The 21,010-nt window shown below is 49.6% G+C and overlaps 1 protein-coding gene across 2 annotated transcripts in view; it reads right to left on the reverse strand.

The window, feature by feature from the left end:
• Positions 1-14,708, reverse strand: part of SPTBN2 (spectrin beta, non-erythrocytic 2) — a gene marked incomplete at both ends in the record, with an annotated part of 31,962 nt that extends 17,254 nt beyond the window's left edge. Inside the window, 11 exons of one of the 2 annotated variants that reach the window (XM_080912377.1) lie at positions 905-1,207; positions 1,496-1,654; positions 2,213-2,330; positions 4,272-4,459; positions 4,587-4,699; positions 7,242-7,357; positions 7,709-7,789; positions 7,932-8,023; positions 8,960-9,133; positions 9,532-9,683; positions 14,552-14,708. In XM_080912377.1, the coding sequence (XP_080768503.1) occupies positions 905-1,207; positions 1,496-1,654; positions 2,213-2,330; positions 4,272-4,459; positions 4,587-4,699; positions 7,242-7,357; positions 7,709-7,789; positions 7,932-8,023; positions 8,960-9,133; positions 9,532-9,683; positions 14,552-14,708 (1,653 nt within the window). Of the gene's footprint in view, positions 1-904; positions 1,208-1,495; positions 1,655-2,212; positions 2,331-4,271; positions 4,460-4,586; positions 4,700-7,241; positions 7,358-7,708; positions 7,790-7,931; positions 8,024-8,959; positions 9,134-9,531; positions 9,684-11,921; positions 12,100-14,551 lie in introns of those variants that run through there. The other variant, XM_080912376.1, reaches the window with a different exon arrangement.
• Positions 14,709-21,010: the final 6,302 nt, after the last annotated feature.

Genomic DNA, 21,010 nt, shown 5'->3' on the forward strand with positions numbered 1-21,010 from the left:
TACAACTGAGCATTCTTGTGAGCATGCAGACATGTGCACACACAAGCGTGCACACGCACATGCTCACACACACACACCCTGCTCCCCCTTCTGTCCTCACACTTGGGTCTTTATCCTCAATTGCCCTCCCATGCACGTTTTCTTATTAAAGCCTGCTCTGGAACTTTTGCTGTGACTCAGCTCAGCCCCAGAATCATAAGATACCCACTACTATCTCGATTCCATTCCAGCCCCCTTCAGAGTTGCCTCCCAGGCACACCCTCGAGCCCACCTCTCCCCTAGAAGATGGCAGTCTGTTTCTCTACTCCCACTCCTGCGGCCCACAGACCTTCTGCACACAGTAGCCCAAGGGACCTTCTTAAAACAGGAGGTGGAATGATACCTCTTCCTTTCTTTGAAACCCTTTAAACACTTGAAATGCTCTGTTTGAGTAAAATCCAAATTCCTTGACCAAGCCTGTGGGATTCTAATGGAGTCAGCCATTCCTCCTCTTTATGGCTCCTGGTCTGCCTTTGCAATCCCCACGTGCCCCACTTGCACAACCCAGGGCCTTAACCTCGTTATTCCTTCTGACCAGGACCTGCTCTCATCAGAGCTCTCTGGGCTAGCTCTTTGCCTCAGTTCAAAAGGCCTTCTCTCAGAAAGGCCTTGCCCACTGCCTGCTCCAGTGCCTGTAGGCCTCAGAAGCACCTGCTGTGGTATCTATGGTTGTTTTTATCAGACTCTCTCCCCCTTGGGCTGAGAGTCCCATACAGTCTGTCACCTTCGCTGATCGGAACTAGGAGGGATTGATTGGCTTTGCATTAGCACATGCTAAAAAGAGATGGACAGAACGGGTGAGTGAGGTGGACAGTCACAGCCCAGGACTCCTGCCCAGCTGAGTCACGCCACAAGCCACTACTACCTTCATCTCTGCCATCCAGTCCATGAGGTAGAGCAGGTCCTGAAACACTTTCTGCAGCTCCAGGTTGAGAAGAAGTCGCTCACGGCGGGCAGCCACCATCTGCCGTAAGAAGTCCCAGAGCCGGGCCACGTTGTTCTGCCGTGCCGCAATACGCTTAATGTCATGGTAGTGCTCCGCGGCCAGTTCTGCGGCTACAGCGTCCACCGCCTGCACCCGGCCACTGTAGGCCACGATGTCTGTCTCAATGGCCTCGTGCTTCCGTACCGCAGCCTCCACTGCTGCCAGCTCCAGCCCAAAGTTGTCCTGTGACAGAGGTGGGGAGGGTTGAGAGCCAAGGGACAAGACCTCTGCTTGCTCCCCAGAGCACACTGTCTGCCAGAGCCAACTCTAGGTAGTGACTCTGTCCCTTCTGTATCTTGCATCCTGCCTCGCCGTCTTTTCTCCTGGGCAAGCCTTAGGCCCCCGGATCCTGCGTTTCCTGCATGTCAGATACGGTATTTTATCCTCTTGCCACTCTGCAGAAACCCTTCCCTGGTACTGTCTCTCCCCCACTTCTCCTACCAGCCTGGATGTGTCTACAGTGAGTCCTACCTGGGAGACGAGGCGCTGGTTCTCGCTAAGCCAGGTCTCCCGCATGGCGGCCTTGCGGTCGAAGCGAGCAGCCAGTTGCTCCAGCTTCTCCTGGCGGATCAGCTCTGTGCGCAGGGCCAGCTCTCGCTCGTGTTCGGCTTTCTCTAGCCGCTCCCAGGCCTGTGAGGTAGAAACTGGATTAGAACAATGGGACCAGGGGAGAGGTCCGAAGGCTGTGTCATAGAAGCACAGATCTGCTAGACCCAGGTCAATGCCACAGAAGCTGGGTCTAGTGGATCCATGGAGTGGCCTCAGTGAGGCTCCTGTACCTGAAAAGGGAGAAGTTCCAGGCACATTGTGAAGCCACATAATAACTGTTTGCTTCTGGACAAGATATGAGGTCATCTATGGAAAATGTCTGATTTGTCTACAGAGGTTGAACTCTGTGGGCAAACCTTAGTTTCCCTGCATTAGTCTTATACTTCTGTTTGTGAAAAACAGAAGTAGAGACAGTGAAACGGGACATGTTGAACATGCCTTGTGGTCTGATTTATTTCTTGGCTCTGTATGGAGAGTGAGGGGAAAGAGACCACAATCGGATGAGAGGATGCCAGAGTCAGGTCTGGGCACGTGGGTAACAGGGCTTGGTGGAGGTCAAGAAGGCCCTGGGTCACAAGAGGCCTGAAAAGTACATAAGCCAAGGACGGCCGTCTGTGAATGTTAAGGGAGGCCACGGACCTTGTTGATGTCCGAGATGAGCCGGCCTTCACGTGGAGTGTAGACTTTCTGGTTGTTGGCCCGCAGCTTGCTCTGGATGGTGAAGAGCAACACCTCCAAGTTCCCTTTCTCTGTGAACCTGAAGCAGAAGCCAAGTTGAGATCAGAGGCAAAGACCACAAGGGACCCAAAGCCTCAGCTCTAGGACACAGAATATTCATGCTGCTTTTCTTCTTATCACAGTGACATGTGTTTTCTGTGTGAAAGTAAAAAAAACACTAGCAGATAAGCCGGAAGGACACACTCTAGTTTTCTTTTCTGTTTTTTTCTTGGAACTTACTATGTAGACCAGGCTAGCCTGATCTCATAAATCTGCTTCCCTCTGAGGGCTGGGATTAAAGTTGTATCCCACCCTTACTTTGCTTTTCTTTCTTTTGGGGGCAGAAGTCTTGCAATGTAGCCCAGGCTAGCCTTAAACTCATCATCCTCCTGCCTCAGCCTTTAGAGACCTGGGGTAACAAGTTAGTATCACTATGCTTGGCTTAAGAAGATTATTTATCTTTCTTTTATTTATTTATTCATTTATTCATTTACTTACTTACTTAGTATAGCTCAAGGCCTCATGCATGCTAAGCAAACGCGGAAACTTTGTTTCATCAAAGGTCTCACTAAATTATCCAGGTTGGCTTTGAACTTGTGATCATCCTGTCTCAGCTTCCTGCATAGCCTCAATCATAAGCCTGCAACTCCAGCCTCAGAGGGAATATCATTTTAAAGCAGCTAAAAGCTCTACGGAAAAGGTGACTGCTGCAACCATGCAAGTGCTAGTTTCTGCCTCCTACAGCTGGGAGCTATAGTAACCAGAGCTCAGGGACCAGCTGAGTAGCTGTGACCATGGCCTTGGCACTCGCCCCTTCTCAGTACTTCACACATGGTAACTTCCCATCACCATCTACACTCTCTGTTTTCCAGATGAGAAAACTAAACACAAACATGCTCTACAAGTTCTCCAACACTCACAACTGCAGGGTGGCAGAGCCAGGATTTGAACTCAGGCACTTGGATGCTTCTAACTTTGCTCTGGCTTATGAAGACCTCTTTCCTTTCTTTTTAAATGAAAAACTCCTGTCGTCTACTTCTTCAACTACAACTCCCGTAGCCTACTTCTTCAACTACAACTCCCGTAGCCTACATCTTCAACTACGGCAATCTTTTCATGTGTTGGGGGGGTCTATTTTCTGTTGGCTGCTTTGTGAACATGACATTATTACTATATTACAAAGGTCATGTTAGAGAGTATCCTTGAGATTTCATCTTTGCTGAATGCCCAGAAGAGTATTTTACAGGCAAAGGATAGACACACACACACACACACACACACACACACACACTCATTCACACTCATCTTTGTCTGTGCTATACAGCATTGCGAACAGCCATCTTACACATGAAGAAACAAATAATTATCTTTGTGATGCTCCTGATATCAGCCACACCATACTGCTAACTGCTGACTTGCCTGTCAGGTCCAGTCCTGTCTATTCCTACACTAAGAGTACACTGTTGCATGGCCCCTGCTTGTCTGTCTCTCTCTTTCTCTCTCTCTCTCTCTCTCTCTCTCCCTCTCTCTCTCTCTTTCTCTCTCTCTCTCTCTCTCTCTCTCTCTCTCAAACACCCCCCCACACACACACTTCCCCTCCCCAGGTTGGAATTACTCCGATGCCAGGTTGGAACTCACTATGACTGGCCTCAGAACTCAGACTCCCAAGTGCTGGAATTTGCAGGTATGAGCCACAACAGCTGGCTTACAACCAGTCATTTTTATCTGATGGATTTCACTGACTTGACATGCCGTGGCAATCATTCTTCCATGGCACGATTTTTAAAAATGGCTAGTCATTAGAAAATGTACTTTGGAACAACTGTGCTGTTTGGATGCTTTCAGCACTTTGAGAGGAGGGAAATGAGCCTTGGCTGCATTTCTGTACTGCCAAGTGTCCCTCCCAAAAAGCAGCCCTCATTTAGTGAGCACAGCTCTGGGCAGGCATGCTCTGGCAGGGAGGGGCCCAGGGGACACCTACTTGGGTGGCTTCTCCACAGTTCGATAGGAATTGAAAGACTGCAGCTGGTTCTGGACCCCACTCAGGGAGTTGGCCAGCTGCCGGTCATTGAGGGTCACGATCGTTTGCTCAATCCACTGCAGCAGTTCAGAGGCCAGGGACTCATATTTCTCTACTAGGTGTTCTGCCTCCATGGCATGGTCCAGGACCTGTGGGACAGGAAACAGGCAGGCAGCTATCTCACCAGTGTGATGGCTCTACCCAGTCCCGTTTTACGAGTAAGACCTACACAGGCCTCCTCTGGCCCTTATGCCCACTGTCTCACAGTGAGGGTACCTTGCCAATTCTTTTGCCTTCCACAGCCAGGGCCTTCATCTTAGAGAAGTAGTGGTAGTAAGTGGCCACGTAGGTGATGATGGACTTCTCATCCGGTTGGTCTACATTCACATCTGAGGAAAAGGACCACCTGGGTGAGGCAGACATCTCAAACCTGCCTTCCTTCCAGAAGTAGCCCAAAATCTGACTCACCTCATGCCAGGGGCCCCCCAGCCCTCCAAACCTAACACATCTTTTCAGATACCTTTAGAACAGTGGTTCTCAGCCTTCCTAATACTCTTTAATACAGTTCCTCAAACTGGGCAGTGGTAGCATACACCTTTAATCCCAGCACTAAGGAGGCAGAGGCAGGCAGATATCATCTGAGTTCCAGGCCAGCCAGAGCTACACAGAGAAACCTTGTTTCGAAAAACAAAAACCAAACCAAACAAACAAACAAAATATAGTTCCTCGGGTTATGGTGATCCCAAACCACAGAATAATTTTCATTGCAGCTATGAGTCATAATTACTTGTCTAATATGCAGGGTATCTGATATGTGATCCCCGTGAAAGGGTCGAACCCACAGGTTGAGATCCTGTGCTTTAAAGCTAAGAAACAATCATTCCAAATTTCGCTTGGATATGGTAAAGGGCCTGCTAATCAGAGGCGGGTAGGGGTGGGACAAAAGCCCAGGTGGCATTTTACTCAGAATACTTGATTAACAGTAAAGCTGGCTATTTATGGAAAGAAAAGCAAGCAAAGAAATACCACTCCCAGGTGATGGATCGTGGACCCCTAGGCTAGAGAAATGTCTAAAAAGTTAATGGGGTTGAGGAACATTGGTACAGCAACTGTAAGCTAAGCCTCCTGAGCCTGGGTGCAGCACAGCGGGGACAGATACCAGAGCTTAACACCATCTTGGGGTATGGTCACTCTGCTGTTGTTTTCTGGATCCCAAAGTTCAGCCATGGGTATAGCCAAGGAAGTAAGTATCCTTCAGACCCAGCATTCCCTCCACTCAACCACAGCCGACGAGGACTTGGGATCCCTGAGCTGTTGGATTTGAGCCATAGATTCCTCCTCTCAAAGGATAGACTATGGGACTAGAAGCCCCTCACAGCTTTCAGAAAACACTCAAGCAAGCTGGAGCTCCTGAAGTCGCAGAACCCTTCATTTTGCTCCTGAGTTCTGTAGAACAGTCGTGCTTTGTAAATGTTCTCCAAGTTTGCACTTAGCCTCATTCCGTGTCTAAGTAGCCAAAAACAGAGTGACACCTGGGTGTCATACCGGTCATTCTAAACTAAGGGCACAGGAGACAGGGCTATCAGGGGTTGGGAGGAGGCACAGGATAAAACTCAGGGAGAAAGAATCAAACCAGCCAGACAAGCTAAGAAGGAACGCTTCCGACAGGGGCTTGTGGGCTGGCTCTGCCCTTTTCTGGTTGCACCCAGATTGCTCTGCCCTGCAGAGGCAGCAGGGAAACAGGCTCTAGAGCTGGGCTGAACCTGAATCTTAGTTATAACAGGTCTACGACCTTCAGCAGGTCACCTGACCTATAAAAGGCCCCATCTCTTCCATAAACTGAGGATAGTAATGGCAAAGGGGTGTTGTTGGGATGGGTAAGGAATATCAAGTGTAGGGCAGCACCAGGTACAAAAGTAAGAACCCTCAAACCTTATCACCACCAGAGGCAGCCAGCAGGAGTATCTGCCCATAGTTCTTAGAACCAAAGGTCTTATAGCTTAACTAAAACCCTAGAAATTTAGAGTAAGTCATGCAAGATCATGTGAACTAAAGTCCTCTCATTTTACTTCTTAAATTTGTATGTATTTTTGTGGTGCTAGAGCATGGTGACTGCTTTACCTCTGAGTTTCATTCCCAGCCCTAGTCACTAGGCTGTGACTGGCTATAAGTCACACAGATGATCTGGGCTGAGACAGAACCTACAGCCAGAACTCTTTCTGAGCAGGATTCCCTTTGTTTTGAAGTAGAGTCTGATGTAGCCCAGGTCGGCCTCAAACTTGCTCTATAGCAAGGCTGGGCTTAAATTCCTAACCCTCCTACCTTGGCCTGCTGAGTGCTGGGATTACAGTATAAGGCACCACACAGGATCTTTTTTTTTTTTTTTTTTGAGACACAACTTTCTTACCATAAAAGTTATCCTTTAAAAGTATACAGGTCAAGCAGCTTGGAGTATATTCAAGGCTATGGAAACCATGGCTACTACCTAAATCCAGAACATCTGCATCTCTCTGCTGCTGTTGGCCTCCTCTGGCAACCACCAATCTGCCTGTCTTCCCTACACCTGTCTCCCCTGGCAACCACCAATCTGCCTGTCTTCCCTACACCTGTCTCCCCTGGCAACCACCAATCTGCCTGTCTTCCCTACACCTGTCTCCCCTGGCAACCACCAATCTGCCTGTCTTCCCTACACCTGTCTCCCCTGGCAACCACCAATCTGCCTGTCTTCCCTACACCTGTCTCCCCTGGCAACCACCAATCTGCCTGTCTTCCCTACACCTGTCTCCCCTGGCAACCACCAATCTGCCTGTCTTCCCTACACCTGTCTCCCCTGGCAACCACCAATCTGCCTGTCTTCCCTACACCTGTCTCCCCTGACAACCACCAATCTGCCTGTCTTCCCTACACCTGTCTTACAGAGCTCTAGCCCACCTTCAGGATCCAGGAGCTTTGTCAGGCCGAGTTCCTTTTCAGCCAGATTGAAAGCATTCTGCAGATTGTAGTGTGCATTACACTTCTTCAGGGACTCAAAATCCAACAGGTCTGGCCTGGGGGGGCGGGGAGGGACACAGAAAACATCAAAAGCATGTCAGAGCCTAAGGGGGGAAAAAGTGAATTTATTCCTGGTTGGAAACACCCCACCCTCTCATGGTACAGCATATATTCCTGGTTCCTCTCCTACAATCTTTTTTCCCCTTCATTCTTTTTGAGACAGGGCCCCCCTTATGTAGACCAGACTAGCATTGAATTTACTATACTTCTACTTCTGCTTCCCAAGGACTGGGATTTTCCTTTATTTTTTTTTCCCTCTATGGGTATATTATAGTTCAGCCACTCTCCTGGCCTAGCTGTGAGCCTCTGGGTCACAACCCACGAGTTCACTAACACAGCCTTCTTACCGGTGCTTGTGTACAATGGCATTAAAGGCCAGCCCATCTCTCCAACTGGTGGTAAAGTTGTGCACATTGACATTGGGATACCTATAAAGAAAGACCAGTAAAAAACAGCGAATGCTCTGTGATATACAGACAGGGCTCAGGCTGTGAATCCTAGAGCCCATCCCTCCTAGACTGTCCAGTCTGGGTGTGTCATCCCCTATGCCCATGCTCCTGGGCCTCTCACCCTGCAGTCTTCATCTGGCACCACAGCAGCAGGGCATCCTTGGCTGACTTCTTCTCCTTGTTGTCTTCTGTCTCCACACTAATATCTTGGATCTAAGAAAGTAAGCAGGGCCTTTATTCCCTAGTGGTGCCTTGGTGTTATTCTCAGAGAGAATCACGGAAAATTGGTCTTTAGGAATGCTGTATGAGGGGTCAGACCTGGGCCCTCATATCCTGGGGTAGTGACATGCATTATCAGGTCCAAGAGAGTTGAAGTGGGACATCAGTGTAGTGGAAATGCCTACAAGTGGAGGGAGTTGGTTCTGTGAAGAACACTGGAATATGAATGAGTGTTCTCTGAGAGCTGGCTTTCAAAGGTGGAGTTAAAAGAGCTCTGCTCAGAGGTAAACTAGGAAAGGAGAGGTCCCATTCAAGGAGTTGACATGACACTGGGTATAATGAAAAGTGACAAGACCTTGGGTCAGATGCATGGATATTGCTTCAAAGGCAAACTGACAGAGAAAGTTCTAGATGCTCCCTTTTTTTTTCCTTTTGTTTTTGAAACAGGGTTTCTCTGTATAGCCCTGGCTGTCCTGGAACTCCATCTATAGACCAGAATAGTCTCAGACTCACAGAGATCCACCTGCCTTTGCCTTCCAAGTGCTGGGATTAAAAGCAACACCACCACCTCCTGGTTTAGATGTACAATTTTTAAGGTTTATTTATTACTATTTTATTTTTATGTGTATGGGTATTTTGCCTCAATGTTTGCTTGTGCACCATGCATGTGCCTGGTGTTCACAGAGGCCATGAGATGGCATCAGACCCCCCTAGAACTGGAGTTATAAGTGGTTGTGAGCTGCCATATGGATACTGGGAATCGAACCCGGGTCCTCTGGAAGAGCAGCCATTACATTGCTCTTAGCTGCTGAGTCATCCCTTCAGCACCTCAGTTTTTGTTTTTATCTTGTCATGGACCAACAGTAACAGTGTGGCGGTATAACACTGGTTCATGCCCAGTTTACACCTCAGACACCACTTGGAGGATACCTGAAATCGGAGGATGATGGTCCACACTAGCCCAAGGGTCAGACGGTGGTTTCCATCCACAATGTCGTGGGAGCCCATGTTTTCCAAGTGTACCTTCTGCTCCTTCAGGAACTGCAGTGCTTTATCTACATTCTCCAGGCAGTGAATCCGCATTCGGCCCTTGGTGGGCTTTGGCTGTCAGGGGAGGGGAGTACAGTGGCATGAGACCATGACATTTCTCAGAAACCTGCTCCATACCTCCCATTATCTCCTTCAGGGATCCCAGGGCCAGCACAGAGGTCAAGGAACTCAAACAAGGTTACAGATGGGGCTTGGGCAGATTAAGATTCCCAAGGGAATTAATTGCACTCAGAATGGGTGGGAGAAGAAATGTTTTCAATAGGGTCACTGTTCCTGTTTCTGCATAGCATGGCTGTCTCCTGTGTAATCCATGTAGCAAAGCCCCTTGGAACGAGACCATCCTCTGGGCAGAGGAGACATTGTGTTTTGCTCTGCTTTCTATGGCCCCTCCTGTGATTTGTTCCCTTGGCCAGTCTCTGAGACTCCCTCTTCCATCCATTACCCCAGCTCACCAGGGTCTCTCCCGAGAGCACCTCCAGGAGCCTCAGGAGGTTGCGCCCGTCCCGCAGGTCGCTGTACAGGTCTCCCACCCGGCATGTCACCCGGGCCAGGTGGGAGTTCACCCACTTGGTGAAGGTTTTCTTCTGCACGGCTTCTCGCTCATCTGCAGTGGCAACAAGGAGTCATTTCTGTCCTTCAAGGACAGTATGTCTGCTCTGAAACACCAATAGGCAGGGTACAGGATGGGCTACTTGGGATGCCTGAGGTCAGAAGTGACACCTGGGGTCAAGCAGGGTAGGGGATGGGCAGGAAAAAAAAAAAAACAACACTAATCTATTCAATTAAGAAAAGGCAGGGATAAGCTCCAGAGCAAAGAAGTAAAGCAAGACAAACAAAAGACTGGATGAGGCTGGGCAGTGGTGGGTCACGCCTTTAATCCCAGCATTCCAGAGGCTAAGGTAGGTAAATCTCTAAATTCAAGGCCAGCCTGGTCTACAGAGTAAGTTAAAGGACAGACAGGGCTACACAGAGAAACCCTGTCTTGAAAAACCAAAAAAGGAGGAATAGGAGAAAGAAGAATAAGAGGAAAAGGAGAAGAAAGGGAGGAAGAAGAGAATAAAAAAACTGCCCAGGGGGAGGGGAGATCCGAGATTAGGATTCATGCTGTAATAATATTGAAATACTGGGCAGTTTACTCAGTGCTTCCATTTCTCCATTTGTAGGATGAGCATATTACTTCCTATTTTATTGGGTAACTGTGACAATTAAATGAGATGCATCAGGCAGGTGCCCAGTGCAACATGGCTCCCTACTGGAGAGGCTTCGATAAGGCCACATCCTCTTCCTTTCAGATGTGGACAGGAAGGTGTAGCCTGTAAATATGGCAGCATCTCTCATAGGTAGCCTCAGTGCAGAGGTTGTGTGGGTCTTTAAGGCCCTGAGTCATGTACAAAAAAGGCAAGCTACTCCTATCCTAAGGTAAGCTGTAGAGGATCTAAGTCAAGAACACCAATACCCCAAGATTAAAAAATAATGTATAAGAATTTAGACAGGGCATGGTAGCACATGCCTTTAGTCTTGGGAGGCCTAGGCAAGAAGATCTCTGAATTCCAGACCAGCTAGGGTGGATCTCATCAAAAAGTGAGATCACATCTCAAACAAAAACAGAAGATCAAAAAGAAATAAGAACTTGCAAGTTCACTGGAGCAGTTCAGGCAGAGTTGAGTGCCAGCCTTCAGGAGATGCAGGCAAGGTGGGGTAGCCTCATCCTCAGGGGAGCTCCTGACAAGGGATGCTGTCAGGTTGCACAGGAAACTGATGATTACAGACAGGGAAGCCTTGCACTGCAAACTACTTTGGAGGCCTGGAATTCTGCCAGTAGAGAGCCCCAGGTAAGAACTCAACCCAAATGGGGAGTGTGTGGAGTCCTACTTGTCTCCACCTCGGCCTGGGCACCTCAGAAATTTAGACTCATCCCTTAATTTCACATTCCCGGGCACCACCCCCATAGAACAACCACACACCCAAGTCTAACCCCGACTTTCTCATCTCCAATTCCTGTGTCGATGCCAAATCTGGGGTCCTGATTACCCATGATAATTCTGGGCCTCTTTTAGGATCTCAAGGCCCTATATGAGTTGAAGACAGCTTATGCCATCAAGCCATTACTGAACACAGGGAGACCTCCCTGATACCCAGCCCACTGGTGTGAGACACACAGGTAGAGTAAAAATAGAAATAGTACCTAGAAAGACTTAGTAAATCAAGTAAAAATAAAGTGCAGCACCACAAGACACCTACAACATCCCAAAACACACATACCATGAAATAAACTTATTTGGGCCAAGATGAACATTCCTGCTCAAGCATCTATGGAACCTGTGAGTACAAACCCTCTCTCTCCTTTGACACATGCTCTCCCATTTTCCACACATCCTCCCTTCACCCATTTAGAAGCCCAGGAAAACACATAAAAGCTCTAGGTCCTAGGCCTCTGGGCCACTGCCCTTCTCTAGTTCCTTAACAAGGCAAGCATGACCAACCTATGAGGGTGAAGTGAGCAGCCAGGGGAGACTGCTGTGGCTTCTCTAGCTGAAGACATTAACCCTCTATCCACACCACCTTTGCACCCAGCAGGGCACCTCAAGGTCACACCCCTGATAGCACCCAGTCTCCCACCCCAGTTTCACTCAGTGGGATTCCAGTTGTCCACATGCCTGGATTCTCTGGCTACTTCTAACGATTCTCTCTAAGCTTTACCACGTTGTCCCTCAACATAAACATTTGAGTCACAGAAAGTGGTAGGTAGGCATGGGTTCTGGGTCTGCTAGTTCTTCCTGCCCCACGTTGGGGGGGGGGGGGCTTTGGCACAACAGGCTCCCCTCTACCCAGGGAAACTCACCTTGAAGCTGTTTGAAGCGTCCTTCCAACACGCTGGCATACTGAGCAGGGTTGATGAAGGCAGCTGGAGAGAGCAGGACGCCCCCAGGGTTCTGAGACCCTTCCAGAGCCTCATAGTAAAATTCACCAGCCCCGTTCAGGCCATTTCCATGTGCCCTGCCCACTCCGTTTGTACTCATGGTGCCTGCTGCCTCCTACTCAGCCTGTGGCCCAGAGTCCATGCTCCCCCGCCGGGGCAGGGCCTTTAGTGTGTATCCCCTGAGCCTGCGCTGGGGGCGTCCAGAAAAAGGCTTCCTCCGTACCTGGTTGGGTGGAGTGGTTTCAAGGATGCTGGGAGTTTCAAGGAGTGGGGGAAAAGTTATGGGATGCCTCAGCTTCTGAGACAGTGAGTGGGACACACCTGGCTGTAGGGAGAGGAGACAGAGGCAGCTCCAGACAAACAGGTCGGACAGTGGCGGGGGAGGGGCAGGCTACTTAGGAGGCGGAGCCAGTTGGGGCGTGGCCAGGCCCTGCAGGGGCGGAGGAGGGAGTTGCCAGAACCCAGAGACTTGTTCGTCAGGCTACTAGTTGCCCAAGCCTAGGGAAAGCCTGCCAGAGGGGCGGCCCCAAGCAAACCACTGCTTTTAGAAGGTCTGCAGGTGGGCCAGGCACTCAGGGCATCTCTAGGTGGGCTTGTTCCGGGACGCCTGAACTTTGATTTAGCCCTGAGAGCAGAGAAACACGGAAACAAGGAGATCCTGAAAAAGAAGCCAGGTGTTGACTTCTATGGCCTCCTCTGGGGAGTAAGTACTGTGACTGTCCTCCAGTACCAGCCTTTTTCCGCTGCCCACCAGGCTCCTCAGTCAATGTCTCAGCCCCTGTACACCCTAATACTGGGTACATCTATCAGGTGCCCCCTAATACTGGGCACGCTATCAGGTGCTCCTCCTACCTCTTCTTGGGCCTCTGCTTCTGCCACTCTTAGCCTACACTTGTTCCTTCTTGTCTTTAATTACTTCGGGTTTACTTGGCACCTACTGAGTGTGTGGCACTGTACAAAGCAATGCCCATTCACAGACGCTTCTTCGGGGGATAAACTCGACGAGAGCATCAAGTGCCTGTGCTGTGACAGTTCCGATTGGCATGTGCAGAGTTTGGTAATATTGGGAAGTATGTGTTAAATGCTCAGGCACAGTAGCAGTACTGTGGTATACTCACAGACACGGTCAAAATTCTGGGTAGCACCTGTCATATGAACTAGACCTGGCAAAGTTATTGGGTGGCATGTAGCATGTGCACATAGATACCATGATCACAGTGGTTGGCATGTGACCTGTACAGACACAGTGACAGTTCTGGGAGGTATGTGTCATTGAGGATACCATGAAAGTTTTGGGTAGCATGTGCACCATAACATCAAGGATAGTTAATAGAGAATACGTGAATCTAAATTCAGGGGACCAGACACATTTCTCCACCAGAGTTGACATTTTCCATGCCCCACGTTTTCTGTCGTCCCTAAGCTACTGAAGTACTAATATGAGCATTTCATCAACCAGCCTCCAATTCCAGTCAGGAAGATGCCAAGAGAAAGTGACCCATGAACCCAACAAGCTGGAACCATTGTCTGATGCTGGGCTGGCTGACGATAACTTCCTGTGAAAGCTTTTAAGGATCCTGAGTTTCTGAACCACATGTCTAAAGATTCTAAAGTTCATCTTTCTTGAGAACTGATATTTGTAAATAACAATAATTATATAATCTAGGCCTCCAACTCTCTCCTGCTGGGAGCTGCCTCACTGGGAAATCACTCCTTAAGTGGAAGTAATGAGCTTTCCTATTGGAACTGGCTAGGCCATGGGCAGGTCAGTGGGAGGGTGGGATGAATGTGGAAGGCAGCCTGGGTGGGTGGCCTTAGGGTGTGTAGGTGACTCAATCCCAAAACAGCCACTGGCGGTTGGCGGTGTCAGGTGGCAGCTGCACTCCTGTTGCTATGACCACTACCCCTCCACCCCCACGCAGGAGGCCAGTCAGACTGGTTTATTTGTCCCAGCTCAGCCAAGGGGAGAGCCCTGGCCATAGGGGAGGGCAGGGGCTGAGGGGGTGTGGTGGAGCACAAGCCCTGAGAGAATGGGAGGGCAGCTGCTGAGAGAACTGCTTCAGGGAACGGGTAAATAAAATAACTGGAGTAACAGGCAGCAGGTAGACACAGGGGCGGGAGAGTGCGGGGAAGATAATAGGCCAGGAGGGGAACAGGTGTGGGAAATGAGGGAAGGCACTTTGGGAGGAAAGGTGAGAGAGAGGTGGATGAGGACAGAAATGACAATTAGAGTAATAAGGCAAAGCGTTGCAGCGACAGAGACCTGATGTGGGGCTAAGGTCATGAATCTAAGCTCATCTATTCAGCAGGCCTCTTCCAGGGGTTAATGTGTGTGGCATCTCTAGTTTGGAGAGAAGGAAGCTAGGGGGGTGTTATACACTGCATGAAGTTTGTCCTTGAGGCTGGATCTGGTAACCAGGGGTCTGTATCTGTTTCTTCAGTGCAGCAGCTTAGAAAACAGAAGCAAGTCTTCCCATAAAGACAAAAGGTTCTCCATCCCAAGCTCATAAACCCACCTCTACCAATCTCTTCACCTCCTGCCCCTCCCTTACCTGCCAGGGCCTTAATTCTGGACCTCTCAAAGAGGCGGGCTGAACTGCTGTCATTGTCCCAATCTGAGTCGGGCAGGTCCCAGCGGTTGTTGATGTCACTGTACTGGCCCTGAATCTCCAAGCTGTCGAAGTCAGTGGGTGACAGAGTGCTGCTCATGGTGGTGGGTGGCTTCCTGTTCCTACAAAAAAAAAAATGTGGCTGGTGAAGAGCATTTTGGGGAGGCTGAGTCGTCATTTACCAGGCCGTTCTTCTTTTTGTTTGTATTTTTCAAGACAAACCCTGTCTGTAGCTACTCCTGTCCTGGAACTTGCTTTGTAAACCAGGCTGACCTTAAGAGATTCCCCTGCCTCTGCTTCCCATGTGCTGCAATTGAAGGTGTGAGCCACCATGCCTGGGTTACCGTGCCCTTCCATCTGCTTGCTCCAGCTTTCCTTTGCTTTGCTGGGACCACCGGTTATAGCTGGGTGAAAATCAGCCCCCAGTCGTAAGCCTCCCTGAGGGAGTGGCTAGACAGGAACAAGGAGAGACAGATGCACATGAAGGAAGGCAGAAAGGACGGAAGGAAGGAAGGACATGCCAGGAAGGACTTCAAGGGCCACAGGCTAGATAGAGTTCCATAGGGCAGAGAGCAGGTATGCTGAAGGAAGCATAGGTAATGCACGCAGCAGCTATAAGTCCCCTTGGGTAGGAAACAAAAAATGATGTTTTCAGTCTCCAGCTCTACTCTTGTTCCGAGTCTTCTTTATAAGTACCTGGAGATTAGAGACCCAGATTCTGCTCTAGAGCTGAGATAACTCCACCACAGATACAGAAAGACTGCACTGAGACAGGCATGGACCAAATGTCTAGGTGTTCACAGGACACAGCATGGCTCTTCCCTCTGGGGTCCTTTGTGTTGCTTAGAAAATGCTTTCTATGTTCTTAACAAATGCCAGTCATGAGCAGAGGGCCTTCCCTGATTCAGAGATGAAGGAGCCATGTTGCTGTCGTTAACCCCCTCACTCAAGGTTATGTGGCTTGAAGCTACAGTACGAGCCTTTGAAGCAAGATTCTTTCTGACCTTTAAAAAGAGCTTCTTGCCCTGTTTTTCAGTTTTGTTTTATGGACATGGAAGTTTTGCTGCATTTGTGTGTGTGCCCATGTGTGTGCGTGTATACCATGTGCTTGCTTGGTGCCCAGAGAGGCCAAAAGAGGGTGCTGGATTCCCTGGAACTGGAGTTACAGATGGCTGTGAGCTGATATGTGGTCCTCTGAAAAAAAAAAAAAACAACCCTGCCTTTGACCACTGAGCCATCTTTCCACCCCTTTCTAATTTCATCATGGCCTCTGACTGATACAGAGACCATCTATCTCTCTGACCATCCCAGAGCCCTTTAACAATGCCCTGAGGAGCCAGCACTCCTCTTAGCCTTCTATGGCCAGGACATGGTATCTGGATCAGACATGCTTGCCTGTACTGTTTATGACCTTAGCTTTAAACAAATATGCTCTGTCCTCAAATGAGGTTCAGATTAGCTGCTGGAGATTTTTTTTTCTGAAAGTCTGTTAGGTTCAAAGTTCTTGTGTAATACAACATTTAGTAGCCAATCAAGGGAATGGGGGCAGAGAGTTGTGAACTTTAACAGAACTCTAAATCCTACATTTTTCACTTTCCTAATATCTCTTCAACATGGGCATTTTAAACTCAGAAACCACTTCCTAAGCAAGGACTATGACACTGGCAATACCTGACCTGGGAAGAAAGGAGAAAAACTTCTCAAGTGGCCTGGGGAAGGCTGGGTGCTGAGATACTTGGTGGGGAGGATAGCATCTTCACATGGGCACACAGAACTTGGCTACTATGATTAGCTGGTTCCAAAGAGCTGAGCCTGGTCTTTAAGAGCAGGGCTGTCCACCTGATTCACAGCAGGATTTCCCTGGGAGTGGCAGGAAGAATGTACATTCTAGTTTCCTTTCAGTTGTTGTGATAAAACCCTCTGACCAAAATCAATTTATGGGAGGATTTATTTGGCTTATAAATTTCAAGTCACAGTCAATCACTGAGGAAAGTCAGGGCAGCAACTCTTCCCACCCCCACCCGCTATAGTTCAGGACCAGCTGCTCAGGGAAAGGTGCTGCCCCCAGTGGACTGAGGCCTCTTACATTAATTCATACAGTCCCACACACACATACGCACAGGCCAGTCTGCTCTAGGCAATTGCTTAGTGGAGGCTTTCCTCTCACGTGACAAGGCTTTGTCATCGACAGTTAAAGCTAAGGAAGCCACGCTGTAAAGAATAAAGATCTCTAGTCCCTAGATTTGGGTCTTCCATTACCCTACAGACCGAGAGCTTAGTCTCCATTAGGCCTGGGTCTTCTTTCCCATCATTTTCTACCAATAGTCACTGGCTCTGCTCTGTAAATATTTATATAAAGCTAAATTGTAGGGCAGAGTTGAATCACCCTGAGCAAAGAACACTATGAGCCAGGTGTGACCTGAGCCAGTTACCTAATACTTCTGGTTTTGAACAAGAAACTATAGTCTGGCTCAGAAGTACTGCTGCCCTCAGCCCTACTGTGTTTGGAGTTGAAGCCTCCCAACTAGAGGCCACTCAGCTCAGCTAAGGTAGGCCTTCCAGCAAAAGCACTCCCATTAAGACACCAAGTTTTCCTCATTAGTTTTACTGTTTTCCTTTTATAGGAAGAAAGAAAAAAACCCTCCTACAAACCTACTAAAGCCAGCCCCCAGGGCTGTTTTTTGTTGTCGCTTATTTGTTGGCAGTGGATTCCTTTAGGTAGGGAATTGCTGCCAACTTCTCTGCAGACCCCACCATGCCCCTTTGCTCCTCCCAGAACCTACTAGTATTTAGGCCTAAGGTCCTGACCTTCCAGGGATATGTGGCTGGGAAAGTCAGCTGAAACCAATGCTCAGCCAAGTGCTGCTGGGTAAGGACTGCTTAGGTATGGGTTGGTCCTGCAGGCGGAGATGACCCTCTCTCACCTTCCTCCATTGACACTGGTTTGAAAAATTAGAAACCCTATTTCCTGCCCTGGCTTGCCTTCTGTAATTTTGGGGAAGAACATCTGGAGCTAGAGTCTCACTAAATGAAAAACAGAACATTAGAATGCTTTTCTTTGCAGATCAAGGTTAGGACTTTACATGCTCTGGCATCCGAATCTCCAATCATGCCATTATACAGATGAAGAGTTAACATGGCACCAGTGACCTCAAGGTCACAGATCAACCCCCAGTGCCATTATTTGTGCCTCCATAAGGGTTTATTCCAACAGATCACAAGGACAATACTAGGTGTATTCAGCACAGTGGCTCTGAGGCCCTATCCCTGTCTTGACCGTTATTTTCTAAGCAACTGCACCTCCTCATCATCCTCTTCAATATGTTTCTTGTGTTCTAACAATCACCATCTCCAGGGCCTTATGGTTTTCTGCTTGAATCTTCCTACCTAGATTGTCCCTTACATATGACCTGGATCTCCGTGCTCACACATCCAGCAAATCCCAAGTCACATAACTGTTTTCCCTCTTCAATAGGGAATCTTCAATTTTACTCTCCTCCAAGGATTCGTGAACTCCAGCAAAAGGGAGGAGCCACTGCTAATCCAGATTACAGCTCTGCATTCCCTCATTCTTAGCCACTGACCTCAGCCAGGCCCAAGAAGCTTATGTGGTCAGTGTCAGAACACTGTTAGCTCCCACAGCTCCAGGCTGGAGCTCTTTGCTGGAACCTATGCCCACCCAGTAATGCTGGGGACAGACTGCTTAGCTATGGGTTGGTCCTGCAGGCAGCAGACCCTCTCTTACTGACACTGGTTTGAAAAACCAGAAACCCTGTTTCTGCCCTGCCTTGCGCCTTCTAACCGCCCCCCTTACCTCCCTCCTCTGTGCTTCATTTAGCACTCCACGGGCCACTGTAACTGTGCTTACCACAGCTGTGGCCATTAGTTGTCCACGTGTCTCTGCTTGTTCCATGTTTAACTTCCTGAGAACTGGAGTATTAGCTGTCCATCAAAACAGGTATTCAATAAAGATGTATCACAGGAATTCCCCATAATTCTTATTCTGGTCACTGAATCAATGTCTTTCTTAGGGATGAAAAGAAGGCTCATGGGAAGAATGAAGATGGGAGGAGGAAGACCTGCTTCTCAGCCGGAGGACTTTTGGGCCTAAGCACTAGGATGGACCAAGAAGTCTCAAATACAAACCATATGACCTGACCTGAGTGCTAAGCCACTGAGACAGATCAGGTCTGGCACATCTGGAATGGGCCTGGGGTGTTCATTCCCAGGCAGCTCATGGAGGGCCATTGAGGTCCAAAGATGACAAGCAAACAGCTGGGACCACTTAGGAACTTCTGAGAGCTGAGAAGGCACAGAGTGTCTGGAGCGAGTGTGTCTGTGGTTGGCTTCTGTGCACGTGTGCAGACCCTATCCCAAGCAAAAGGAAATACCTCTTCTCACTCAGGACAGGAGCCAGAGCCCCAGGCCAGGACAGAGGAAGATGAAGTGGGCTCTAGAACTCATCAAACTGAACTGACAACTAGAGGAAGGAGTGCAGGGCTTAACAGCCTCTGGAAGTCAAAGCTGAATAAATGACCAGAGGGTGAATAATACATTAGGGCAGATGGGGACTTTGGCAAAGTAAAAATCTCATTTGACTCAAAGTATAAATGGATGGATTGGCATGGACAAAAAAGAAAGAAGGAAGGAAGGAAAGAAAGAAAGAAAGAAAGAAAGAAAGAAAGAAAGAAAGAAAGAAGAATCAGTGAAACCCAGGGTGTTTTAAAAAGCAAGAGAAAGATGCATCTGGGGGAAAAAAAAAAAAAAAAACAGGAGGGAAAAAAATCCCCAGGCAGTGAGAAATTTGGAACCTGGACTGAAGACACTGAAGATTTGCATTTTCTCCCTTAGAATTTGCTATTTAGGCTGAGCATGATGTTGCACACATGTGATCTCCATACCCAAGAAACTGGCAGGAAGATCATCTGGTCTAAAAAAATAAATAAATGAAAAATCCTTCACCGGGGGCATAATTATTCAGACTCACTTCCCCTCGCTTACCACCCCCGTCCCTAAGCTTGAGCTGACATCAGTTTCTTTACCGGAAAAGTCTAAGCTCCATCTTAACGTTTCCTTCACTCTCCCCCTCCATCCTGTGCTCCTCTCAGCATGCCGAGAGGTTGCCCCCACGCTCAAGCCGAGATACGCACGTACACATTTGAAACTCACTCTTCTCTCTTCACCTTCAAGAGAAACTGGGTTGTGGATATCGACTGACAATACCTACAAACCCAGGCTCTGAAAATTGGAATTGCAATGGGGAAGACAGCTGAGGAACAGCTCACAGAGATACATGTTAGGACGGGCAAACCTGCATCTCAGACAAGCATGCAGTGTCATGGGCTCCTGGAGTGCAGGAGGCTGGAGCCAAAGTGGATGGAATATGGAATGTGTATATGGAATGTGGAGCTTGAATTGGAACCCTAGCCAGGCAGCCTTGCTGGAGAGTTGTGTGACAGGCAGAATCCACAGGCCTGTAAATGTGCAGGGCCCCAGAAACACCTTACACAACGCTTCCTCACTGCCCGAAGAGGTTTCATCCTCTCGAACAGCTACAGCCATCTCCACCAACCCTGTCCACTTCTCTTATCAACGAGAACCCAAAAAGGCAGCATGGAGCTATAGCTACCACAGTGGAGATGAAAAGCTCACGCAGCCCCATAGCCAGCTGCCAACAAGCTGCAGAGCTGAATAAAGCTGGGTATTCACAGGCCCCAGGCAGACCAAGTGTGTCCCCAGTCCCACCACCAGCACTAGCCGGTCCGCTGCAGGAACCGACGCACCGCTAAAAACATGCGCTGCCAGAAGCGCTTCGAGCCCAGGCGACCCCGATCCATCAGCGCGTCTGTCAGCCCAACTCTTCCAGACTCTTCCATGCGCTCCATAGAGGTCCGCGTGCCCCAAGCCTCGACCCCCAGTCTTCACAGCCGTACCTGACTGGCCGGCACAGGACCCGGGCACTCGGCGTCGCGTCCCCCCTCCTGTGCTCCCCAGGACCGACCCCGCCGCCTGCACGCGGCCGCACAAAGCGCGCCTCCTCGCCGGCCGGGACAAAGCGGGCCGGGGCGCCGGCTGCACCTACCTGGGTGCGGAGCGCCTGCGGGGCAGCGGGAGCGCGGCTGGCGTGGGCGCACTGGTCACCGCCGCGCCCACAACCGGGTCGTGAAGGGTGGTTGCGGGAAGCTACTGGTGGCGGTGGCGGGGCGGCCCAGGGCGCACGGCAGGAGGGCGCTGTCACAGGGCGCGAGCGGCGCGGGGGGCGCGCGGGGCCGGCGGCCGCGGGGCGCGTGGCGGCTGCGCGCGGGCGCGAGCGACGGGACTGCGGCGCCGCGGAAGGAGGACAATAGCCTCCCCCTGCCGCAGGCCGCCGGCTCCCGCGGGAGGCCCGGGACCATCTGGAGC

Source organism: Micromys minutus, assembly GCF_963924665.1.
Source record: "Micromys minutus genome assembly, chromosome: 2".
NCBI classification, from domain to species: Eukaryota; Metazoa; Chordata; class Mammalia; order Rodentia; family Muridae; genus Micromys; species Micromys minutus.